Below are 27,971 nucleotides of genomic sequence, written 5' to 3' on the forward strand. Positions count from 1 at the left end.
TGTCGCGTCGTACTCACCTGCGCCTCTTCCATGTCCCGTTCGCGCCGGGTAAAGATCGGTTCCGGCACGTCGTTTATCAGGGGGGAGAACCCTGCCAGCGTGATGTCCTCCTGCAGGCGAACGACCTCGAAGTCTGATTGATTGTCTGGAAACGGGAAGAATAAGAAGAAAAAAAAAATCAAAATACCAACCGTTAATTAAATTCGATTTGATCGTCGTCAGATCGTAGTCAATAAACTCATTATCGCCGCGCCGATGTCGCGTTGTCTCCGCCGCTTGTCGAGAACAAAGTACGACACGTTTCGGGGTTTTGGAGGATCGAAAATTAAAAACAAAAAAATAGAAAAGAAAACTAATGGTCCGGAAAACCGGGCAGATGGTTGATGGCGTGCGAATGATAATCTCCCTCACTACGGTTCGGGTGCTGCTAATCGATGATACGAGAAAAAAAATGTAAAACACGTTAATTGGTCCCACTGTAGAAGTACGCAGGCAACTACCGAAAAGTGCGCGGTCCAAAACGGTGGTGGAAAAGTGGGTGAGATCTACGGTTCTATTCGCTACGGTTTCGCTGGGATAGCACTTTGTGTCTATCCAAGGTGAGAGTGTGTTTTTCTACTTCTTCTTCTTCTTTGGTCCAATTTGATGTTTTTTTCTTCAGGGTTTTACAAAGTCGTCCACACCACAGGTGGGTACTTGAACGGTTCCAATTGGACGCTACTGCCTTTTGCTGCCTTGTCTAGTGGTGCTGCTACTGCTGCTGCTGCTTGACGGGCACCGGAACGTCCCGTTAGGTAGTTTGACAGCTGCTCAACCCGAAATGCGCGCGTACGCTGTCTGCGTCCCGCCCGATTCCTCCGGGTTCCGAACATGTTATTTAGGATGATGGATCTGCTCATTACAAACCTATTAACGGGTGGGGTGTAACTAGGGCAAAATCTTGGCTTCCATCCATTATTATGTAGTAAGTGACGGAATGCATTAACAAAACTATGATCAAAGCCCTGTGTTCCCGTTTAAGCATGGGATTTATTAGCACGTTACACCGATGGTACCGAGTGAGATATTAACGTTAAACGTACGGCTCAGTAACGTATGTTCCACGCATATTTTTTGAAAGCATGTAACCAAGAAGCAATATTCAATAGGAAACCGCAAAGTTCTTCACTGTAACCGCGGTTGCCTTAAAACCATCCGAGCCCCTTACGAACATTGGATTAGTGGCCTTTAACATTCATAGCATTCATATCAAAGTCATCGTCCAAAAGAAAGAAAACGATTATGTGAGTTAATCACCAAACCGTTAGGTGTAACCAAAAAAGCAAAGTCTTGGCATTACATTCCTTTTCTGGAATTTTACCTTTCTGTTTCAACAGACTTCGCAGCCGATTCTTAGCGTACAGAATCAATGCATGGCTAGTACTATGGATTCTACTGACACCTATCTAAGCCTATACGAGGTCTGTTCAAAAAGTTCCCGGAATTTTTCAATTGCGCGCGTCTGGAGAGTCCGGTGGTCAAATTTTTTTTATTGTGTTGGTACATATGTCCCTAATGTATGGTGAAATTTTCAGCTGTATTCATTGTTTACATTCTGTCTTGTAGCGGCTGGTGTAGACGTGTTTTTTTTTAGCTCGGCGATTTTTGTTAGTTTAAACAATGGAAGAATTGAAGAATTTGTATTAAATTTTGCGTGAATAATGAAATAAAGTGTAACCAAGTGTGCGAAATGTTACAGAGAGCCTACGGTGAGTCTGCTATGAAAAAAAAAAAAAACAAGTGTTTACGAGTGGTATAAGCGTTTCCAAGATGGCCGCGAAGACGTTGAAGACGACGAACGCTCCGGTCGACCCAGCACGTCAATAATCGATGAAAATGTGGGAAAAGTGGAAAAAATGATTATGGATGATCGCCGAATCACTATTAGAGAAGTTGCTGATGAAGTTGGCATATCAGTTGGCTCATGCCATCATATTTTTTCAAATGTTTTGGGCATGAAACGAGTGGCAGCAAAATTCGTTCCAAAACAAACATTTTTTGATAAAAAAAAAAACAAACGCACCCAACGTCACCAAAACAAAAATCGCCGAGCTCAAAAAAACACGTCTACACCAGCCGCTACAAGACAGAATGTAAACAATGAATACAGCTGAAAATTTCACCATACATTAGGGACATATGTACCAACACAATAAAAAAAGTTTTTGACCACCGGACTCTCCAGACGCGCGCAATTAAAAAATTCCGGGAACTTTTTGAACAGACCTCGTATGTACCTAACAGAATATTTAATACAAGAGATCTCGTTAGCCCCACCTTATTGACACTACACGTGTAATGACACAATTATTTAAAGAGAGCCTTTTCATTTAACTAGCGTCAATATTGATTTAATTCGCATCGTTGAGAGGATCGTGAGGGGATACCAGTTGCAAAATTTCCTTTGTGGGTCATTCGAATCGAAAAAGTGACAATTATCGATCTCAAGGAAATATTTTTATATTGATTTTCACTGCCATAGCATTAGCCAGAATTTATTGTATTCGTACCGTTCGTAATTCTGAGGACCGACAATTTAGGTAGGAAGTTTGTGTTCTCAATTTTGTAAAAATACTTTTTTTGTAGCATTTGTCATGCTTCGAATTCTTTTAGATAAAAACGTGCCTAATTCACCTGGTAGTAAGATGATCATTCCCATTTGTTTTATCAATCCGCATGTGTTTTTTTTTGCATAAATATTCTTCGGTGTTTTCAGTTTTCACGAAATAATTTTAATGTCCGTCGTTTTAAATGACAGTTTGAAATTTCAATCACTCATAACCTTGTAATTTTGGAACTGCAAGTCGGATCGAGAAGAGAAATTGTATGAAACCAGAAAACTTATTTCTTTAAGTCTAAATGTATAAAAATCGATTGAGCATTCCACGAGATGTCGAAATGAGTTTTTTAGTCATTATTTACGGTATTTACAGAACCGGTATTCATGGATCAGCATAACGCGAAAACGGTTCGTATGGTGATACATTTATATGACGAATAAATTGGAATAGTTTTGAGCCCAACTTTGAAGATGTTTTGGTGTCGTCATGAATCGGAAAAAAATCATTAATTTTGTGTGGGACCATAAAATTTTAAATTCTATTTTTGTTTATGAAATTCATGTTGGCCATACGTTATCCGATAGTGTTTGATTTGATTATCGCATTCACCTTTCACCGCTAGTAACAACTCGATGAAAAAAACCGACACCCTTTGGCTTCAATTCATACGGCACCTAATTGCCCACCTTTCGGACCATTACCATTGCTTTAAGGCGTTGGCAAAGGACTGACTGAGTAACTTTGAGTGATTTTGCAAATTCTTCTTTCTCTTGCAACGGGTCTTGATCGAGTAATTCCTCTAATTCTTCTTCTTCAATCTTAGGTGCCAGATCGTTCTTCGTCTTCGTCGAAATTGCCACCTTTGAACCGCGCAAACAACTTCCGACACGATTCAAAATAACTTAGTTACGCCAACTGCAGAAAACGGCACGATCTTATTTTTACACCTTCAAGTTTTTATAGATTTTCGTTACACAGCAAAAACAGATTATGACGTTTGAATGTGACGTAAATCCTCATCAGACTAAACTCGATAAATGAGCGGATTTTACTAAAATGATTCCAACATGTGTCAAACATTTCGAGTCTTTCAAAGAGGCACGTAAAGTTTCACGGTATAAAAATATATTAAAAAGCATGAATCTTGTGTGTCCACTGCAAAAAGGTGTCATTTTTTATGCTCCAAAATGTCGGTCTCAGAAGACACGCACACAGTTTATTCTAATTTTTTTCCAAGTGTGTACTCAAATAGGGCTGTTTTCCCATAACTATCTGAGATTATCTTCTATCAAATGAAACCAATCTAAAATGGATTATCAATTCTTATTTATTTTTGGTCTCGTAAGCCCCACCTTATTGACAGTAATCGTATAATGACTAAAGTATACAAAAATTGCCCATTCCCATAGTAGATGATCCGCCCGTTCATTCAACTAACCGGTAAAATCAAAAACTGTTTTTAAAATTCCATTTACGAACATAAAAACTGAGAGAAATCGTCCAAAAAGTGAAAAAAATTTAGATCACTTGAAAAAATCATATCTATGTTATGTAAAGCAAAGTCTTGGGATTACATTTCTTCTGTGGAATTTGGCCTTTCTCTTTCAACAGACTTCGCAGCCGATTCTTAGTGTACAAAGTCATTACATGGCTAGTACTATGGATCCTACTGACACTAAGAATCCTTCCAGGTCGGGGCTCGAACATACGACAACTGGCTTGTAAGACCAGCATCCTATGCATTGAACCGCCAACCCGGGATAATGTTATGCACAAACCAATAAACGAAACTAAAGATTACTTGAACTGAAAACACTATCGTGAATTTACATATATTATTTCAATTTTCTCCTTTTGTTCGTCTAAACTTTGTGTCTGCTTTGCTGTTTAAATTGAACTGCTAGGTAGTAGGTGGAGATGGCAGTTTAATTTCATCTGCGTTAAGCACTGATAAGCTGAAGGCGAGACGTAAAGAAAATTGAAATAAAATACACTAAGGTCTTTTTTTATGCGAAGTTTCAGAGTTATGCGGTTTTTTTTTTCTGCGGTACGTAAACTCGCATAAAAAAGACTTTAGTGTATGTGCTGTTTTGAACAAACCAAAACCGTCTAAATGTTAATTATCATTCGCTCAGGGTGGCGGAAATGGTAAACGCGTGTACACGGATTGCATATGAACGCAGGTTCGAGTCCTACTTCTGACCGTATCTTTTTCTAAATAATCATCTTTCCTGTGAGTTTCTCGTTCATTTTGCTTCTTCAATATATGTTTTCCCTCAGTTACTGCACAACTGAATTTAGTTATGGCGACTTGACGTCAAAATCGTTGATAATACTTTTTTGATTTTTATCATATATTAACTATTCTCAATCCACCTGTGGAAACCATCCAGAAAATATTTGTTTATAATTGCACCTTCTTTACATGGAATTAGTGTTGAATGCCGAATAAATACTTTCACTATTTCACCGGTTTAAAATTTCGAGTACAAATACCCGATATGAAATTTTGGGGAGTTAAAAAATGTTATCTGAGCAACAACCGAACAAAAAAGCGTAAAGGTAAAATTGGAATAATTTTATAGCCAATGTTTTTATCTGGTTTATCAAACACTTTCCTATGCGCCAGCATCTTGCATCTTGCCATAGATTGAGGAACAGTAATCATGATATTGCTTTTGTTTACAAACAAAGAAAGCAAAACAAAATCAGGATACTACACCAAAATTTAATTTTGTTCTCGAGTTCGAACCCGACTCAAAAGAATAATCTCTGCCTCAACCTGACCTGGTTTTTTGGGTAATTGAACCCAAAATTGAATGTAATTCATCAAGTTCAAAACCAACAAGTCGAAACACCTATAACCGTAGGTATAACTGTTGACGCTTTGATTCAGTAAACATTTACCTATCTGTGCATACGGTAAATAATGTCCTGTTGTTAGCTGTCACGTCGGCTATACCACATCCATAGTAATCAGAATACACCGGACCGGAACTCACATCGAACATCTCAGATCAGGTAAATTCCGTCAAAGGTAATTCTACCGAAAGGATATTTTAGTTGAATTCTAATAGATGAAAATAAAAGATATAGGCGTTCACATTCGATTTGTTGTCACAAAATCGTACATCTCAAGTAAAAATAATTCAAATAGGCGAAATCCTATTTGAACAACGGAAAAAAATCATTGCTCCAAATCAATCAATCAAATTAATACTTTTTTGATTGAGCTTGCCAGAGTGATTTTTGATCCTCAGAATGTAATTTCTAGGCAACCTAAGTGATTACATAAATTGTGAAGTTTGAACACGTTTGGCTAATTTTTGCAGCTATTTTCTCTTAACTGAGTTCAAGTAAAATAAAGACTAATGCGTCTTCGTCGCATTGCTTTTTGTCGTATGCTGTCCGATCACGCTGCCACTCGTTTGGATATAACTAAATCATAGAAAACTAGCTTCGAATAGACCGGATAAACGAGGCGGGTGCAGATTAGAATTCAAGAGGTCGACGCTTCTGACGCAGTCGGCCTTCTGAGGGTAGACATCCTGATCAGATGTGATTTTCAAAATTGTATCAAATTTTGATATTATGAACAACACAAAACCCATTTGAATTTAATATAAATTTACTATGGATAGTTGTTAAAATATCAACAGCACGCTGAAAAACATTGACGAACTCAAAGCTGAAGCGGCAGCGATAAAGCCCGAAATGGTTTTGCAAAATATCCGCCTTTTGTGTATCAACGTGTTGTTCTAAACCTGGTTTGAAATAAATGGCATAGCTGGTTTGCTCACGATGAACCAAAAATGGCATCGTGTCGTTAGAGAGTGCTGTTTAGAGCTGTTTCTCAGGGAAAATCTGGCTTTTTTGAGTCGACATGAGACAATGGACAAAATTTGGATCCATCACTGATCCATCCTGAGTCAAAGCGTTCGTCGACAGAGTGAAGTGAGAATCGTCTAAAGTGACCAAAAACGCCACAGTGGGTCGGTAAGATTGTTGTCTCAGTGTTTTGGGATGCTCGTGGAATTTTGCTCATCGACTGTCTTACCGAACGTTACATTGGAAATTTTAAGCGTTAAAAGAGCTAAACCAGTGAAACAAGTCCCGGAATTATATTTCTTTTGTGGAATTCGACCTTTCTGTTTCAAGAGATTTAGCATACAGAATCATTGCATGGCTATTACTACGATTCTACTGACACTAAGCATCCTTCCACGCCGGGACTCAAACTAACCCGGGCTCAAAAACCGCTGAACAACAGTTCCAATTGAAGAAGAAAACAAGTAGGGGAGACCGGGGCCAGTTGGCCGAGATTCGCTTTCGGAATTTCTGTACGCTTTCTGGTTAGACATTTTGATAAACGCTTTGCTCGGTCATGAAGATACACCTTTCGAGCACATGTGAAATTTTTTGATTCCTGTATGCAAATCAGGAAAATAGTTATGAACAATCAAATGCGGAGAAAAAAATCGGCCAACCAACCCCAGAGCCGGGGTAGGTTGGCCGAGTTTTAAAAAATATGTGAAAAACATCAATTGTATCAATAAACGTTTCCATTAGATAAAAAAAGTCTGTATGCATCATTTTTATTATGTAAGTTCCTTGAAAAACTTCCCTTTTTGGTTTTTTGAGTTTTTTTCACTATTCTGGAATTAGTTTCGGCAGCATTAGTGAACTTTTTTCAGCTTCCTTCCTACCTTTTCCTCCACCAGCGTTCGCGCTTACACTTGGTTTCATTTTTTACTCTTTCAATGCTGCTTTTATGAGAGAATTGTTAAAATTTTGGATTATTTCGGCATTCACGACCTTGACGCTCCTCCGAATCAGCCTTGGGGAGAGGTCTGTTATTTTCAGGTTGGCTTACATCTGCAGCAGATTCTATACTGATGGACGAGTTTTGTTCGGGGTTGGGTAAATCTTCGAGAAATCCTGTCAGGAACTCTAAATGCTAAAAGTTTTGATGGCATTTGATGCATAAAATATTGGAATCATATTTTCTATCGACGATTTCCAACTTTCAATGATTCTAATCTTTTATTTCTATTTGTTTATTTAAAAGATATTTTTTTATTCATGCCTATTTGCGTACAAGCTTTACGTGGCCAATTGAGCCGATTTTTTAAATAACTTTTTCTAGGGGGAGAGGAGCTTCCATTTCCCTCCTGCGAGGATTAAGGAGCACTTCGTTCGTGGTTCGTCTCGTCATCCATTGCCGCATCGGTGATATTGTTGTTGATTTCCGTCTTCTTTTCGTTACTAGTTGCTGTGGATGCACCTTGTTGTATATTGGTTGCAATTGCTGGTTGGTTGGAAGGTAAGTTGTTAACTGCAGCTGGTGTACTTTGATCTATATGGGATACGTTGGATGGTTTCGTTGAAGGGGATGCTTCACTGTTGTTGGTGACTGTCATAGGTGTACTGGGGTTGCTTGGGGTTTGTGTGAAGGAAGCACCGCTGTCCTTTGGTGTAGTTGTCTCCTTGTCCAGTTTATCACATGGCTTACCGTAGTGAACAGCTTTTTGGCAATATTGACATGTGGCCATCTGATTGTCATAGGTAACAGGTGATTTGCACGGAATTCTTGCATCTTGACCGAAAATCACGTAAGAAGGTATAGCCTTCTTCAAGTGTATGCGTAATAAACGTACGCCATTTAGAATACCGGGGAAAAAATTCTTCCACTTTTCTTTTTCGATAGAGAGAATCTCTTCGTATTGGGACATAGTTTTGCGAATATAATGCCGTTTTTCATTGAAAAACACTGGTGGCGTGGATTGCTCTGGTTTTGCACATTCGAGCAGAAATGAAACATTCTGACGGTGTTTCATTGCGGTTTCTGCTCGAAAGTGCAAAACCAGAGCAATCCACGCCATCAGTGTTTTTCAATGAAAAACGCCATACACTTGAGTGAAGATCATGCACACGCACTTCTATACCACTATCTTCCATATATACTGGAATGTTGTACTTAATGTTCTCGTGCTCCACATAGTGCACATTGTTATTGTCTTTTGCGAATTGAATTGCATCCAACTCTTTATAAAACTTGATGTAAACAACATTATTCGTCTTATTGCATTGAAGAAAATGCACACGTTTAATGTCAAGATGCATTTGCTTCTTAAGCAAACCTTCAAGTTCTCGTATCGAAGGTCGAATTTGTCAACAACAATTGTATTCTTTCGTGTCGGCGGTAGCTTTTGTTCGTTTGGTTCACTAATTTCGAGGTCGTTCTATTGTTCACTACACAATGCTGTACTTGGTTTCTTCCGTCCCGAACGTAAGCGGTTTTGTTTTATCGACTGACTTGGATGAGATGTGAAAGCGAACTGATTTCTATTTGTCAATGATTTTAATTTATTTCCATTACTTATTTCTCATGTATATTTTTCCTAATGATCATCAATATAATCATACAATCCAATTCCGTCCAAAAAGGATAACATTTCACGAATGTCCAATTGCACTTTACTCTAAGCCAAAATTACAACTCGGCCAACCAACCCCGCACAAAACTCGGCCAACCTGCCCCAATAAATGTTCCCGAGAACAATAACAATTAACAAAATAAAAGTAAGGTTATACTGAAAGCCAATATGCCATTTTGTGAAGTTTTGAATACCCTTTCCAATGGTACCATGTTTTTGGAAATCAAATATAAATTGATCCACGTTACACGTATTACTTTACAAACACAAAAATTTACTCACCAGTACCGAGAAAAGAAAAAAAAACGTGCTTCTGCACAAACTGGGTGACCTAATGCTCCACCAAAATCATTATAGATGTCGCCACTGCGCACAATAGCCATTTCAGAAATGCTGCTCTGCCAAACGGCCGTTCGGCCAACTAAGGAGTGTATCGAAAAGTAGTTAGCAATATTGATTATTTTTCAGTTTTCGATATATTGTAGAAAAATTACATTTTTATGCATTTCACTAATTATATTGAAGAAAATCCTAGTTTCTGTGAAACGCTCGCACTTTGAACTTGACATTCTTCATTAAATTCTGCACAGTTACTTTTGTGACTTTCCTGATGGTAGCTGTCCAGTTTTTTTTAACTCCTGCATGTTTTGGGACACTGTACCTTCCTTCCGAAAGTGCCGCTTGACAATTGCCCAATACCTTTCAATTGGCCGAAGATCCGGGCAGTTCGGTGGGTTGATGTCATTTTCCACGAATTGTACATTATATTTTGAGAACAACTGTAGAACGGAGTTGGCGTAGTGGGCTGAAGCCAAATCCGACCATAAGAGAGAAGGAGCCTTATGCTTTCTGTACAGTGGCAGCATTCTCTTCTTCAAACATTCTTCCTCGTACACCTTGGCGTTAATTGTGCCCTTCGCGAAGAAAATCGACGATCGCAAACCACAGGTACAAATTGCTTGCCAGACCAACACCTTCTGCCCAAACTTTTCCATCGCCACCGTAGTGTCAACGTCGTCCAGGTCCTGGTACACCGATTTCTTATAATATTGTGGTCTGGGCAGCGCTCGAGAGTCTTCCTTGGCGTAGGTTTCGTCGTCGATCAGGATGCATCCGTCTTTATTCTGTAGAATCCGATTATACAGTTTTCGCGCTATTGTTTTGACCTGAACTTGCTGTAGCAGGGACTTTTTCGGCACCTTCTGTTTTTTGTACGTTTTCAGGGAGTTCCGAACTTTGATCCGTTGAATCATCCCGATGCTGGTGTTGAACTGCTTGGCCAAATCCCGCGTCGACGCCGATGGGTTTTTCCTGATGTACTCAACAACTTTTAAGTCCCGGCCGGGCTGGTTGGGACCCGTTTTCCTACCGGATCGGGGCAAATCATTCATGGAAAAGGTCTTACCGAACTTCTCGATAATAGTTTTGACACTGGTGTGGTGCACTTTCACCCGTTTTGCAATTTCGTTGTACGTGACACCACTTTCTGAGCACCAAGTGTGCAGAATTTTCTTTCGCGTTTCCGGATCAATTCGACTCATCATTGAAACGATAAACCGTAAACAAACATGTCGCCGCAAAACACGCTGCAAAAAATTAAGCCATTTCAGAGTAATAACTGTTTGAATGTTGCTAACTACTTATCGATACACTCCTTAGCCTCGGTCTTCTCTACTCTTACACCAAGCCAATGCATCGTGTCATAAGTCGCTCGGTACCGTGGCAAAATTGCAAGAATTATGCTTCGAATTGTTGCCGCACTCACCATATCCACCGGATATGGTCCTCAGAGACTATTACCCGTTTGGAGCCCTCAAAAATATGCTCTGAGGAAGGACTACTTCAACGAGAAAGGTATTGAAGTGTCAGAGAGTTCTGTTGCTGTTGAAAAAATGTGTTTTTCTTAGTTAGTTTCGCGACTTACCGATCAACGTGTCATTTGACAACTAAAACTACGCTTTCATCGATTGAGTATTATCGATTTCCTTAACATTTTGGTAATCCTTAGACTCATGTTATATTAGTTAGTTATAGGTTTATGAAACCCACAAACAAATGATCGTGAAATTTGTCAACATTTGTATATTTTCTATACTCCATACTAAAACTCGATTTATTTTCCAGTTAGTCCAAGTTGAACTTTCCTAGCTCGAGTCTTTCACCGGTAGGGGAACCGATACCACAAAAAAAAAAATTGCCCGATACTCAGATCGAAATCACCGCAGAGGCTAGAAACCATCCCACCAAATTGCACTCGGGATGACGGTCCAATCTGGGTCATTTACTCGCTGCTAACCACCAACGGGACAGCACGTGTGTGTTGTTTTTTTTTTACTATTTCTTGTTTTCGGATCCGTCCAATTATGATGATGGACTGGAATGCCGATCGATACCTGTTTCCCAAATACGCCGGGAAAATACCGGGCGAGAAAAACAAAATATAAACGAACCCATAAAAAAACACTCGTAAACTCACCTTCTTTCGAAAGTACCACCAGAATCTCCTTGTTGGTGTCCAATCGGGCTAGCAGCGTCATCAGACTGGACAGACCGGACCAGGGATCGTGTCCGGTGGAAGCACTGATGGATGCGATGCGATGTGATGCGATGCGTGTGTGTGAAGTAATAAAAAAAAAAGTTAGAAGAGAAAGATAAAAACCGAAAATTCATTCATACGCGGAATCGCTCCCGCGCCAATCAACACGTGTTTTGATGCGTGTTAGCCCGGAGCAGTGTGCGGAGGCGGATTTGTTAGCTCGATATTAGCCTTAAGATTGGACGCGCGCTGATGATGTCTACTTACCCTATTTTGTAGTCGGTACAGAACGGCGGCGGGTTCCACGTGCCGGTGTGATAAAGCATCCAGTCGCACCACACCTGCGTGGGAAGAAAGGAAAGAAAGAAAGAAAGAAAGAAAAAAAAACGAGGTGAGCAAGATGAATTGGGTAGGCGGCAGTGCTGGGAGTGCTTCGATACGGAGAAAGATGCTTCGATGATTCGACAGAAATTCCGGGGCCTCTCGCTGGATGGATTTAGAATGGGGGGAAAAGTGTTCGTGTTGTTGCTTCGATGACCATGTGTAAACAAACAAGGTCACGTGGTGTACGCGGCGGTTTGAAAGGGGGAAAAAAGGGGGTTCACCAGATGGCATCGAAGGCATAGCTAAATGAGCGGCAATTTCGACACGAACTCAAGTGACAAGAGAGCATTCCACAGCATTGCGGGCTCGCGAAAAGTACAAGACATCGCGCAGCAGGCAACAGCAGCCTGAACAACAGCAACAACGAATGAAACAACATTCAAACGAGCAGTAGAAAGTGAGGACTTCTCCTTGTTTGCACCGTTGTTGAGGTTGTTGGGAGGCTCGGTTAGCAAGTTCGTTAGTCAGTCGGTTAGTCAGTCAGTCAGTCAGTCATTCAGTCAACCGAACACAACACCACTGGCACTGTGGACTGGGACTAGCCGCCGCTTCTTTGGATAATTGCGAAAAAAGCCTCTGGCAGCAGATACGAGACATTGATTGCCACCTAACAGCAACAATTGGCGGCTATCGAGAAGCGCTACTACCGAACAGGGAGAGAGGAATCTGCTGCTTAGAGCACACACAAAAAAAAATCCAGCACACAAAAACTTTCCTATACTTAAGTGTGGCAAAAGAGACAGAGAGAAAGATAGATCGGACCGAGCTCAACAAAGTCAAACAGAGATTTGAAGATTACAATAATTATCTTCGAAAATCGCTTTCAATAGGCAAACCTACTTAGCAACAGCAGCAGCAGCATTAGCAGCAGGAGGATTCGGAGGCTTAAAAGCCACGAAAGGCAACAACAAAAACCAGAAAGAAAAAAAAGCCGGCCACCGCGTGATAGTAGCAGCTCTTCACCGATGGGATTCCGACGTGAACCGATGACGAACCGCACGTAAGCTGGCGGCCGCCGGTTGGACGCACATGGACCGGCGGGTATCCATGGCACGGGATTTGGCCGCCGGTATCATTAATAGAAAGAAAGTGGCTGACCTCGAAGGTCTTTGCGGGTGCGCTCGCGCGCACGCCACAGTAACTTTCCATGAATGCAAAATAATCTGTGGCAGTGCCGGATGTGATCGATCACGATATGTATCGGTACGGTTTCGGCTCCGACGGTTCTGACGAGGAATTTGGTCAGCAGAATAATTTTTGGAACATTTAGAGAACTTCACTAAAATGAATACCAGCTGTAGGATGCTGAGACTTGAAGGGAGTGAATGAAGAAAGTAATATGACCAACCTGAGTTCGATTCCCAGGTCCGCACATTGGGTCGAAAAGTTTTTCTAACCTGAGAGGTTAAAACGTTTAAAATCGGAAAAAAATATAACCTGTATGTGAGCAAATATTGCGCTGATTGGAATTGCGCGGTAGAAATAGTCAGGTTTGGGTGCGGAAATTATTTTTTCGGGTTCAGATCGGGTATGGACAAACAATTTTACACTGAAGTCCTTTTTTATGCGAGTTTACGTACCGCATAAATAAACCGCATAACTCTGAAACTTCGCATAAAAAAGACCTCAGTGTATTTTCGAACGGATACGGATTGGGTTCGGGTTCAGACAAAAAAAATCACTGTTTCGGGTAATAGTTTTTTATTAGGAATCGAACTTTTTTATTAGGAATAGGAATTTGAATCCCAAACCCAACCCAAAAACGAACCCGCGGAGTTCGGGTTAAGAAGAAAACATTTTTGTTCGGCTTCGGATCGGGTGCGAATAGATTTTTTTTCAACCGGGTGCGAGTCGGGTTCAAGTTCCGATTTTTTTTTTCATTTGTTCTGATAAGATACTGGTATTTTTTTTACTATTAATTGGGTACGGTTCGAATTTCGGATTAAAAGTTTAAATTAAAAAAAAAACCTGACCAAAAATCGAACTCGCAGGGTCCGTGTTTAGAAATAAAGAACTCATGTTAGAATCATGTGCAGATAATATTATTTATTTACAAGCCCCTACGGGTTCAGAAGAAAAAAGAATTTTCGAGTTTAGATCGGGTGCGAGTAAAACATTTTATTTTCAAACGGGAACGAGTCGGACTCAGGTTCCGAAAAAAAAATACTTTTTCGGGTCGGGTACGAGTAAAACCTTTTATTATTAATCGGGTATGGGCCGAGGTCAAAAAAAGATTCACTGCTTTTGCATAGAAATTTCACATTTTTTTATTAATCAGGTAGATGCGGAAAAAATCTTCGGGTTCGGATCGGTCAAAGGTACAAATTTGTCTTTCCGATCTGGTACAAGTCGGGTTTGAGTTATGAAAATTTATTTATTTATTATCAATCGGGTACGCGTCGGGTTCTGCTTCGAAGGGAATTTTTTTAGAGCTATCGCTAAAAAATTAAATTCAAATGTTTTGCATAACACAAAGCATCATTCGAACAACATTTTGTAATTTTTTTGTGGAAAAATATTGAGAAATAAGTCGTATGGTGTCCACTGTATGTCAGTGTAGAATTATCCGAAATCAAAAAATCGAAGTAAAATAGTTGTAGTACGATATTTTCTGTGTTTTTTTTGTATTATTTTTTTCAATTTGGTGGTTGTCTAAAGTCAGAAAAAAAATTCGCTAAAAAATCCAAAATTTTTTAGCTGTAAAGCCAAAAATTAAAAGGGAAAACGTTTGGGTTGGATATTTTGCATGTAGAAAGTGTGTGCATAATTGCAAAATAATTGGTGAAGCAGTTTTCGTGATTTCAAGAAAAACGCGTTTAAAGCCTATAAAATCGAAGGAACATATTTAAATCCAAATCTAAACCCTGACCCAAAAACGAACCCGCGGAGATCAGATTCAGAAGAAAATAAAAGACGGAGTGGTAATTTCAGACGCACAACTGGATGACGTGAATACGAACAAACGGACGTGCGTTTTCCACACTTTCGAATATCAATAATCGTTCGTACTAGTTGATTGATTGTGTTATTTTTTGCAAATTTTCAATGCGCATTCAATATACCAGAGCAAAAAATTGCGGGGTTGTGTAGGGAACAAGACCGATTATGATGACGTCAAAAATGCAATGTTCGAATTCATTTAAATTAGAAAAATCCACAACAAATCGTTTTTGGCCATCTAGCATTTCTTAATATAAGTTAGGAATTAATATGACAATAATTTTAATAACTTACTTTTCAAATCCATCTCGAAAATACAAATTATAAATCGATTTGAAAGAAAATTCATAAACCGAAAGTCGCCATCTTGGATTTTAAGAATTCGCAAACTAAAAATTATTGATATCCACTTACCAAGCGTGAACATAAATTATCTATAATTCCTTCAAAAATTCATGGGAAATAGTAGGATGCTATTCACTTATAACCAAAGGTTTTTACACATAAAGGAAATGAAACCAGTCAATAATATTTTCCACTCCAGTTTTCCTCAACCATAAACCTAATCTACTTCAAATACTTCTTTTTGAGAACCTACGAATACCGGATGAATATGAGCAGTACTAAGTTGAAGAAGGTTTTATAGACAACTGATTGTTTTGTTGTTTCAAACGATCGAAACGGTGCTTCGGTAGCAACTCTTTCCCTCCAACTCCACAGGCTTTTGGTTTATTCGAAATAACATCAATCTATGGTATGGTTTATGCGATTTTTATACCGTTTTTTTATGCGAATTTACACGGTTATTTCGATAAGAATTTTCAAAAAGTTTTGCGATTTTCTTGTTTCGTCTAGTGTTATCACAAAAAATTATGGTTACTTAGATTTTCTTTGAGATACAATTAGAACTTAACCTTTCAATGTATTTTTAAAACATTTTGCGTAAAAAAAATTCGATTTCAAAAATCTCAAAATTTCCAAAGTCAATAGTTTTTAAAGAAATCTTTTGTTTCGAGATAACACCAGATCTCGATGTGTCATGAATTTTTAGGACATCTGGTTACAAAAAAATCTTTTCTTTAGTATTGCGTTTATTTTTCATGAGCATTTTTCAAGTGGAGCGGGTCATTACCCCGAAGGGATTTCGCCGAAAACGATTTCACCGAAAATCGTTTCGTCGAAAGGGACAATTCGCCGAAAGAGTAATTTCGAATTCATCATTTTTGTTGTATTAATATGTCCCCTCGATAATCGATGTGTCGTAGTCACATAACCGAAGCTAAGATGGATAGGCGGCACAACGCGTACAAACCTGTAACCGCCTCGTTTGCCCGGTCTACTCAAATATAGGTTTCTGTGCTTTAGTCAGGTACGAACGAGCGGTAGCAAAATTCGGTGAAATTACCCTTTCGACGAAATGGCATTCGGCAAAGTGACCCATTCAGCGAAATGGCCCTTTCGGCGAAATCACCCAGACCCTTTTAAATGTTATGTATTTTTCCTGTAAGTTTTCGAAGTTATGCAGATTTTAAAGTCGAGCTTCCAAATTTATGCGGTTTATTTTTATGATTCAGTATATACCGAAAGTCGCCGCACGTCACCTCGGACATTGTACTGCAAACTAATAAAGTAATCAGAACACTTTGTGTCTATTTAGCGGTTTATATTCAACTTCTAGGTGGCATAACAGTTCATCATAAACCGTTATACATTGACGAGTCGAAGACGAAACATAAAGTAAATAGCTTCAAACAGTTTATGTGTTAGTTTACACGCGTTAAATACGACAACGGTTGAACTACAGGTAGAGACCTGTTGGCAGCAGCCGTTAAAACGTAAAATCGTGCTGCATAAGAGAGCCCTAGTGCTGGGCCAAGCTGGTGAAGGAAACAACAAAGGGCGTTTCCCAAGCTCTACCCAGGCCACAATATACAGCCACAAGTGCTGAGCAGGAGAGTGCAAAGGCACATTGAAGAAGAAGAGTGCAAAGGCACACAGAAGCAGGAGAGTGCAAAGGCACACCGGTGCGAAGGCACTTCGGTGCAGAAGCATATCGGTGCGGAGCACAAGGAAGAAGGAGACAAGACAACTCGGTCTTTCCACTGTCATACAACACGCAGGTATACACCGGTGACCTGCGCTGGTTACAGCTGGCGAAGACGAAAGCAAATCGGAATTCGAGTGGTGCTGGATGTCAGGTAGCAGTAGCATCACATCATATTCTATCGATACAGTGAGCTTCAGCATTGTATCAACGTCCAGATACATCCAACAAGAACATCTAGAGCAACGAGGATCTACACGGCAGTGCAACGGAGATAGACAACAATTTCAAGGTAGAAGTTTTTTCTTTTCCTTTTGATTGAGTACTGTGTAGTGTTGGTTTCAAATTTTATTTTAAAGTTTGGTTAAAAATTTTAATGTGATGGATGAATCCATGGACGTAAATCCTAGCATGAATCCTATACCCCCACGAACGAAAAAATATCAGGAGAGCTCTTCTGGGCCTTGGATAGTCTTTCTTAGACGTATATCAAAGCCATTAAACATTTTACAAATTAATAAAGGTTTGACATCACGATACTCTTCAATCAAAGAGATCATAAAAGTAAATAACGATAAAATTCGTGTTGTGGTAAATAATTTGAAACACGCGAATGATATTGTCTCTTCGGAACATTTCATTAAAGAGTATAAAGTTTACATACCCTCCAAAGATGTCGAAATTGACGGTGTTGTTACCGAAGCGAGTCTTTCGGTAGATGATTTACTCAAGCATGGTGTTGGTCGTTTCAAGAACTCTATGCTTGAGGGTGTGAAAATACTGGAGTGCAAACAACTGTACTCAGTAGTTCATGAAGAGGGAAAGAAAGTTTATCGCCCATCAGACTCGTTTCGAGTGACATTTGCCGGGTCTGCGTTGCCGTCCCATGTCTATGTCGATAAAATTCGCCTCCCTGTTCGGCTTTTTGTTCCAAATGTAATGAATTGTACGAACTGCAAAAAATTCGACCACACAGCTACTTACTGTAGTAATAAACCAAAATGTATTAAGTGTGAAGGGCCTCATAAAGATAATGATTGCAACAAGGAAATTGAAAAATGTATTTATTGTGGAGAAAGTCCTCATGAGGATATTTCAGTATGCACTGCATTTAAAGTACACAAAGACAAAATTAAGCTTTCTTTAAAAGCACGGTCTAAGCGCACATATGCAGAAATGCTTAAAACGGTCATTGATGTCCCCCCTTTAGAAACCGAAAACGGGTTTTCAAATCTAGAGGAACCAGAGGACTCTGACTCTGACGAAAATAGTGAAGGTAATTCGTTTATCACTACCCAAGGGTCAGTTAAGAGAAAGAAGTCTTCCTCCAAATTACCAAAAAAGACACCTAAAATTTCATCTTCAAAAAAAGATCCCCGTGTTAAACAAAAAAAGTCAAAACCAAAGACTGTGCCTCCTGGTTTGTCCAATTCTCAAACCAATCCAGGATCTAGCACAGAAAAAGGTAATAATCCTGTGGGCTCCATTTCACAGCCACCAACAGGATTACTGAAGTTTTCGGAAATTGTTGAATGGATTTTCTCAGCATTCAATATATCTGAACCCATAAAGACCCTCATAATGGCATTCCTTCCAATAGCTAGAACCTTTTTGAAGCAGTTATCAGCTCAATGGCCAATTGTCTCAGGTTTTATATCTTTTGATGGATAATTTATCACCCGCCGCAAATGATACAATCACTGTCCTGCAGTGGAATTGTCGAAGCATCATGCCAAAACTTGATTCATTTAAAATCTTATTGCATAGTCAAAAATGTGATGTATTTGCTTTATGCGAAACATGGCTTACTTCAAACATAGCTTTAAATTTTAATGATTTTAACATTATACGTCTCGATAGAGACTCTCCGTATGGTGGAGTGCTTTTGGGAATTAAGAAATGCTATTCCTTTTATAGATTAAGCATCCCTTCAACTTCTAGTATAGAAGTTGTTGCTTGCCAAATAAACATTGAAGGCAAAGATATTTGCATAGCTTCGGTTTATATTCCTCCAAAAGCACAAGTTGGACAGCGACAGCTTAATGAAATGGTTGAAGCCCTTCCTGCTCCACGATTGATTCTGGGGGATTTAAATTCGCACGGAATGATGTGGGGTTCCGTTTACAATGATAGCAGATCATCTTTAATACAAAACATTTGTAACAATTTTAGCATGACGGTATTAAATATGGGTAGCATGACACGGATCCCAAGACCTCCTGCACGCCCAAGTGCATTAGATCTATCTCTTTGCTCAACATCAATTCGACTAGATTGCACCTGGAAAATATTGCCTGATTTACACGGTAGCGATCATTTACCGATCATCATCTCAATTAGCAATAGCAATTGCATTGCTACTTCAGCTAGTATTCCATATGATTTGACAAAAAATATCGACTGGATTAAATACCAAAGTAGTATCTCTAGTATTTTGAATTCAATGGAAGAGCTCCCTCCACTTGAAGAATATGACTTCCTCATTTGTTCGATTCTGTAGGCAGCAGAACAATCCCAAACTAAACGCTTTCCTGGGCCAACGACTAACAGAAGGCTTCCCAACCCCTGGTGGGACAAAGAGTGCTCAGAGGCTAAACTCGCAAAACAAAATGCTTGCAAGACGTTTCTAAAACGGGGAGGAGGAACTCCTCAGAATTTTGAAAAACTTATGGTTTTAGAAACCAAGTACAAGAGCATACTTCGAGCCAAAAAATGTAGCTATTGGAGACATTTTGTCGAAGGTTTGTCAAGAGAAACCTCAATGAGCACTCTTTGGAACACGGCCAGACGAATGAGGAATCGTAACGTGGGCAATGAGAGTGATGAATACTCGAACCGATGGATATTTGACTTTGCTAGGAAAGTTTGCCCAGATTCTGTTCCTACGCAGAGCATTATACGGGAATCTCCTCCAAATAATGGTTTTATTAATAACCCATTTTCAATTATGGAATTTTCTATAGCACTCTTGTCTTGTAACAATAACGCTCCTGGGTTGGACAGAATTAAATTCAACTTGGTGAAGAATCTGCCCGACCTCGCAAAAAGACGTTTGTTGGAATTGTTCAACAAGTTTCTTGAGCAAAATATTGTTCCACCTGACTGGAGACAAGTGAAAGTTATCGCCATTCAAAAGCCGGGGAAACCAGCTTCCAATCACAACTCATATAGACCCATTGCGATGTTGTCCTGCATCAGAAAATTGTTCGAAAAAATTATTCTACGACGTCTCGACACTTGGGTCGAGACGAACGGTTTGTTGTCAGATACTCAGTTTGGCTTCCGTAGAAATAAAGGGACGAATGATTGCCTTGCATTACTTTCGTCTGACATCCAAATTGCCTTCGCTCAAAAGCAACAAATGGCAGCTGTATTTTTAGACATTAAAGGAGCATTTGATTCAGTTTCCATTGATGTTCTTTCAGACAAGCTCCACCAACATGGACTCCCAGCGGTTATAAATAATTATTTGCACAACCTTTTGTCAGAGAAACGCATGCATTTTTTATATGGCGATTTGACAACATTCAGAATTAGCTACATGGGTCTACCGCAAGGCTCATGCCTCAGTCCGCTCCTTTATAATTTTTACGTGAATGACATTGACAGCTGTCTTGTAACCCCATGTACACTAAGACAATTGGCAGATGATGGCGTGGTTTCAGTTACTGGACCCAAAGCTATTGATCTGCATAAACCATTGCAAGATACCTTAGATAACTTGTCCGTTTGGGCTGTTCATCTTGGTATCGAATTCTCTGCGGAGAAAACAGAGTTAGTCGTCTTTTCAAGAAAGCATGATCCCGCGCAGCTTCAGCTCCATATGATGGGAAGAATGATCCAACAGGTTTTAACTTTTAAATACCTCGGGGTGTGGTTCGATTCCAAATGCAAGTGGGGAGGACACATTAGGTATCTGATAACGAAATGCCAACAAAGAGTAAATTTTCTTCGAACAATAACAGGATCTTGGTGGGGTGCTCATCCGCAAGATCTAATAAAATTGTATCAAACAACGATACTTTCAGTGATGGAATATGGATGCGTTTGTTTTCGTTCCGCTGCAAACTCTCATATTATCAAACTTGAGCGAATTCAGTACCGTTGTTTGCGAATTGCCTTAGGCTGCATGCATTCAACACATACAATGAGTCTTGAAGTTCTGGCGGGAGTTCCTCCATTAAAAGATCGATTTTGGGAGCTTTCATCACGCCTGCTAATAAGATGTGCGGTGCTGAATCCCATGGTAATTAATAATTTCGAACGACTACGCTCGACGGAAATCCCAAAAATATTTTTAAGTAAGTTCAGGCATATTGACTCTGAGAAAATGTTTTACACGGACGGATCGCGAATTGAAGAAGCGACAGGGTTTGGTATGTTCAACAATAATGTTTCGGCCTCATTTAGGCTTCAAGAACCTGCATCTGTTTATATAGCAGAGCTAGCAGCAGTTCATTATAGTTTGAGTGTAATCGTCACATTATCTCCAAACCATTATTTCCTCTTCACAGATAGTCTGAGTGCAATTGAAGCCATTCGCTCAAACATGACTGGCAAGACTGAACCGTTTTTCCTGGGCAAAATAAAACAGTGCCTGAACGACATATTGAACAATAATTATCTAATCACTATAGTCTGGGTCCCGGCTCATTGCTCCATTCCTGGCAATGAAAGAGCCGATATTTTAGCCAAACGTGGTGCTATTGAGGGTGAAATTTATGAGCGACCGATTGCTTTCAACGAATTCTATAGCTCGTCTCGCCAAAGAACACTTGCCAGCTGGCAAGCTTCTTGGGATAGAGATGATCTGGGTCGGTGGATGCACTCAATTATTCCGAATATATCGACAAAGGCATGGTTCAGGGGACTGGATGTGAGTAGGGATTTCATTCGTGTGATGTCCAGACTCATGTCCAATCACTACACGTTAGATGCACATCTCCTTCGAATTGGGCTCTCCGAGACTAATCATTGTGCTTGCGGAGAAGGTTATCGTGATATTGATCATGTCGTTTGGACATGCGTGGAGTATCGTGATGTCAGATCTCAACTAATAAATTCTTTGCGTACCCAAGGTAGACTATCCAATATCCCAGTTCGAGACATTCTTGCTTGTCGTGACCTTTCATACATGAAACTTATTTATCATTTCATAAAGAAAATTGGAGTTTCAATTTAATAAAGGCCCCTTTGAAGTTCTGATCCCAGCTGCGTCCATGAGTTCAACCAATAGCTAAATTAGAATAAAAATTATGTAATGATACAAACAAACTCGAAACAGTTTATGAAATTATCAACAAAATGTAAAAAAAAAACAGCTTATTTTATAATTTATAGAAGGTAATCGTTTGGTTCTAATAATATTTCCGAGTAGATTTCATAATTAATGACGAGTTACCTAAGATGATATTTAAGCTATAAGAGAATATGTTTTAATAAATTCAAAACGTTGTGACTATGTTAGAATTAAATTAGGATAAGAATATTATGTAAAAGTGATGCTACGGCGAAGAAAAACTTATGTAAACTGCCTTAAGAAATAAACGTATTTATGAAAAAAAAAAAACAGTTTATGTGCCCATATTCCTTGAGAAACAGTATAACAACTCTAAAATAAGTGTCTATAATTGTAAGGGTTCATCTGAACGGTTAGAAATTCGATACCGTACTAGTTGAAGCCAAGAGATATCAAACGACGATGTTTCAGGTCCGAAATGTTGCAGAAGCGACAAAGAATGAATTGGTTTTATATCGTATAACTCAGACGACAAAAACTGTATTTTGTTCCTGGCTCTTCTGACATCTGGTACGGTTCCATAATATGCATCCAAGCCTGCGATTCTTCCTGAAGACAACTGTTCAGTTTTGAACCACTCACAACATGTTGAGTCACCAGTATAATCTACCATAAGCATTTTTTTAAATTAAATTTTTGTGAAATATCATTCAACTAAAGATTTCGTCTCGGTCGAATGTCACGAATGTCGACTCACGACAAGACACAGGATGTTGAAAAAATGAACTAGAAAAATTAGAATACATGTCAGACGTGAGATAGTGAAATAGTAGAATTATATAGCTCAAATTTAATGAGAAAGTTCAGACTAGGCAATTCAAAAACGTGTTAGTAATTATATGTTCTAATATAAACTTGGCTTGACAAATTGCGCATTTACAACCCTAGAAACTGAACGAACAGTTTGGCTCTGGTGTTTGTTAAGGATTTCGAGCATGCTTCTTCAACCTGAAAAGCGAAAAGGAATTCTATAAAAGCGAACCTCGTTTGAACATGGAACCGAATTCCAAGTGTTACGCAGGCATACCAAATTGAACCAAATTCCAACGCATGAATCTAACTAATCTACGATGGAAAAACACTGAATTGGGCTACGAACTGAAAGAGGGCCCAATGGCAATAACTAAAGGCGACCAACAACAACAACAACCAAAAAAAAAAGAATAGCCAACATACTGTAACAGTACCTGTTCCACTTGGCACATATCATCTGCGCCAAAATTTGCATAATTTTATGCGTCCAATTCGACAAATCGTTTCATTGAGTGGTGCCATTTCCCTCACCCAATAAATTTCGGTTGGAAATTGCGAATTCGGGCCCAAAAAAAATGCGATCATCGAATTCCGCCGGCATGTCGGTAGCAGGAGGACCAGCAGTCAATCAAACCACCACGAATTCTTCTCCGTGTTTTTTTTTCACCTGAAACATCTGAATACTAGAGCGAGAGTGAGAGATACAGAGACAAAGAAAGAGAGTGTCCGATCAGGACAGGTATATCAGTTCACGATCATCGACCGTCGGGTGGAGAAAGTCGGCGATTGTCCCTTGCCCTGTGTCCGTGCCCGCGGTCGAACTTCGTTTTCGCGTGCTCAATGTTCTGAAGCGCCGCCGCGTGATGAAGCTGGTCATATATTTGGGAACATAAATTACAATCTTCTTAAAATTCGTTTCACATAAATGGTAGCGCTGTCGGATGAGTTTACGGGAGAGTGTGACCGGTGAGCCGGGTGGGTCGGCCAGGTGGGGTCCGAGGGGCAAAAATATAAACGACAGTTGATGACCACTGAATTGTTTTAAGACGACGATGAAGCCGTTGACGATTTTTTGAGATGGGGTTGATGATGGAGTAAAACGGCAGATTTAGCAGTAGTAGAAGAAAAAGGCAGAAGTAAATGAAGGAGGGGGTAACGGAGGCTAACATGGCAAAACAGGGACTTTTGAAATACACAAGGTCGCATCTCTGATGATTCCCTTTTGTGGTGTGATTAAGGTCTAATGACTGCAGGTATAGCAATAAAAGGGGTTTTGGGTTGTGGTTTTGATCCACCAGGACCGATTAGGACAGATGTTGAACCAATGATTCCGGTGGGTTTGATGGCGTCAATTAGAAACTTCACATTTTACTTGATGAAAGCGATCCAATCATACAGGTTTCCTGTTTCGGAATAATTCACTTTCTATTTGATTTGTGTTGTCCAAAAAAATGTGAAAATATTTTTCTTGGCTAAGTTTTACGTACGCGTACCCACGATCTTAACTAGATTTTATGAAACCAAGCAATTCCGTAATGTACGTTTAATAATTCTCTATGTTATAGTTCAGACTTGGCACCATCCGACTACAACTTGTTTCGATCGAGGATCACGAATTGGCTCAAATCGTTGTGGGGCTTCCAAAGCAAAAAAAATTGTTTTAGTTCTAAAAAACTTGGAAATGTCTTACACATTTCCAGCAATATGGCAAAAGGTTATAGCTTTCGATGGACAATATATTGAATACAAAATGTGTAACCAGTTTTCCCAATAAAGTCCACTTATTTCGATTGCACTGTAGAGATGGTCAGATTTGCAGATTCTTTATCCGAATTCGACAGGTACTCGTTTAAACCGCGGTTGGGGTTGGGTCAGGAACATCACTGGTTGACAAAAATACGAATAAAACTAACATGCTTCTTTCATACTTCCGAACATCGATAGACACTTCCAGAATTGTAACGATGTGCACACACTGACTCTACTGCAGTAAACTTCACATTCTAGCAAACAACCTTCGCTGTCGCACCGAATGGGCATCATCCCGTCCTTCATTTGTTTCTCTTTCTACCGAAGCTCATTTTAACCACGGTCAGTTTATCTCTGGAAGTAACAAAATATCTCTTACAATTCAGAGAGAGAGAGAGAGAGAGAGAGAGACAGAGAGAGAGCGGTTTTCAGGTGAGGTTCATGTAAGCATTCGAATTGGTTCAAGATAATGGATGAAAGGTAAACCAGTCATGATAACTGAAATATCAATTACAGAATAAACAAAAATTATTTGTTCCTTCTTTTAGTTGTCATTTTTAATATTTCGAAACACATCTCAATACATTTCAAACAATCAAAATTATCGATTTTAACTTGCTGGTAATAATTGAAAACTCAAATGAAAACCGCTACCCTCTATTTATTATTATGGTCGGCGAGAAGTTTATGTTATCGAGTTGATGTTTATGCCTATTCATTCGCACTTGCTCAGTGAAGACAAGGAAGACAATGAAACAGGTAGACTACTTGGCACTACTAACTGAGCAAGCAAAACTTCAAGTGACTAGGTACGGTTATTCGATTGACGATGAATTTTGGATGCAAAAAAAGTAAAATTAATGAGAAAGTTTCCACAAAGTTTCTTGTCCGACAATGATAAACAGAATCTGACGGCTGAATCCCGGGCTTGCAAGTTGTATCGCGAATATTTGACGAAGTTTTCCTGACAAATAACAGACTTATGAGATGGAAGGGTTTAGACGCGTTTATGCAACGGAACGGCGCAAAGGAGTATTTCAGGACGATGAAAAAGGCCAAGTTTGCCAATAAAATATTTGGTTTGACAGGCAATATGCAGCTGTGTAGCGAACAAACCAAAGCTGCATCACTACCGGAACGGTAAACAACTTCGTTACCATTTCTAAGTAGCCATGATACTCCTTCACTATTTTGGCGTGTTTTAGCATCTTGTCACTACGCCAAACATGTTTTGGAATGGTATAAAGCAATTGCAGTCCATCTTGTACCGAAAGAGGCGAATCCACATAACTGATCGGAGTTGCGACCAATTGAATAATATTGGACTCTCGTGAAGAGAGAACTCTCTCAACATTAACAACAAGATACAACTATAGAACACTTCCGAAAATCTTAGACAAAAGCTGCTAAATCGGTTCCAGAGAAGTTTACACAGGTTCTAATAGCTGGAGTAAACTCGAAAGTTCGTAGTTTCTTCATATTGAAGAAAAAAAACAAAGTTCACACATTGAATATATATATCTGATATGTTTCTAAAACAGAATATTTTAGGGGAAATGAATTTTCCTAGCCGTTATATCTCAACCCTTTGCAGAAAACATGATGAATAAGTTCGCCGATGAACAAAAAACTTGAACTTTTCTGGAAATGTTCAGTTCACGAGGGTTGGTTGAAAAAAAAAAATGATGAGTGGGTAATTTCAGAGACATAACTGGAGGACATGAATACGAATAAGCTAACGTGCTTCTTTCAGATTTTCGAATATTTATAATTATTTACTAATTAGTTAATTGATTGGGTGAATTTTGCAACTCAGCTGAGGAAAATTTGAACAGTTCGTTGGGAACATATGAGCACTTTTAGCCAGGTTTTCTTCATCTCCACAAGAACCTGAATTCTGGTTAAAAATCCAGATTTCATGAATTTAGTTGTAGAGTTTATTGAACTAAATTCTTTTTAAGAATCCAGATTCCGAATTCAATTCTGAAACTGAGCTCTGAAATTATGGAAATGAATTTTAAAACTGAATTTAAGAATTAATTTCTGAAATTGAATTCAGGAAGTAATATCTGGAAGAGTGTTCCGGAAATAAATTATGGTTCAGAAGTCAGCTCCAAAATACTGATGCGAAATTCAGTTCCGATATTTTTTTTCCAGAATACAGCTCTAAAATTCATATCTTTGATAAATTTGACATTGAAATACTGAATTTGGATCAGAATTCCAAATTTAAATTAAGTCCCAAAATCTGGTCAAGAAACCGGTTCCAAAATTCTATTTTAGGAATCTAGAATAAGGGTTCAATTCCAGAGTCTTAGTTTTACCTTTTTAACCTGTATTCTAAAACAGGATGCTAAAATTAAATTCTAAATCCTAAATTAAGTTCAGAATTTAGGCCCTGATTTCAGTCCCAAAATTAGAATCAAATCCTAGAATCAAAGTTCTCAGTTCTAGAATCAAATCCAAAAGAGGCTCTAGACCACGCAGAAGGTCTGTTTCTGCTAATGGTTGGAGACGACTGAGGCTACCTTAAAAACCGTTGTCCGAGTGCGAAAAAGGCAAGTAAGCGTGATGATTTTCCCGCATTATTTTCCAAAGTTTGAGACAACTGAATTTTTGAGTTATTTCTGGTTATCTCACACAGTTCAAATCTGCTGATCATAGTTCAGATGACGTGGAGAAAGAATTGTATTGTTGCGCTTAGTACAACTCGAGATATTCACATTTAAGTTCTACCCATTCTTCCACAGAGAGAATTTTTAAAAGACCCCCCGTAGTAAAGTACGACGTATTCACTATAGTGATGATGTATTCGAAATTTATTCAGCAATACCGTGGCAGTGGATTCCTATCATCAATAAAAGCAGCATACTGTGAATAATAATAGTTATAATGATAATAAAAACATTAATAACAAACCAATCACGAAACAACTGATGCAACTGATTAAAAAATATTACCCAATTCAGCATGAATAATATAAGCAGAAGTAACAGGAGCGCACGTTATCGCTACGCCAATTCAAATGCGCCATTCAAGCGCAGTGCCTGTTGAGTGTTCGAGACATGCAACATCCTGCGCTCCTGTTACTTCTATAAATCCAATTCGTGCTAAATAGCGTTTTATTAGGTTCAATCTAAATAGTGCAGTGTAATAATGAACCAGCAGGAATTAATGCAATCTTCCATCGCTATAATCATTCATATTGACCACGAAACCTACGTGTATC

At 39.1% G+C, this 27,971-nt stretch overlaps 1 protein-coding gene across 3 annotated transcripts in view; it reads right to left on the bottom strand.

The window, feature by feature from the left end:
* LOC131426149 (telomerase-binding protein EST1A) overlaps nucleotides 1-27,971 on the bottom strand; it is a 237,000-nt gene that overhangs the window by 67,093 nt on the left and 141,936 nt on the right. For all 3 annotated transcript variants that reach the window (XM_058588614.1, XM_058588615.1, XM_058588613.1), the window contains 3 exons: nucleotides 11,841-11,914; nucleotides 11,514-11,617; nucleotides 18-145 (listed from right to left, as the gene is read on the bottom strand). In XM_058588614.1, the coding sequence (XP_058444597.1) occupies nucleotides 18-145; nucleotides 11,514-11,617; nucleotides 11,841-11,914 (306 nt within the window). The remainder of the gene's footprint in view (nucleotides 1-17; nucleotides 146-11,513; nucleotides 11,618-11,840; nucleotides 11,915-27,971) is intronic.

Source organism: Malaya genurostris, chromosome 1 (genome assembly GCF_030247185.1).
Source record: "Malaya genurostris strain Urasoe2022 chromosome 1, Malgen_1.1, whole genome shotgun sequence".
Lineage (NCBI taxonomy): Eukaryota > Metazoa > Arthropoda > Insecta > Diptera > Culicidae > Malaya > Malaya genurostris.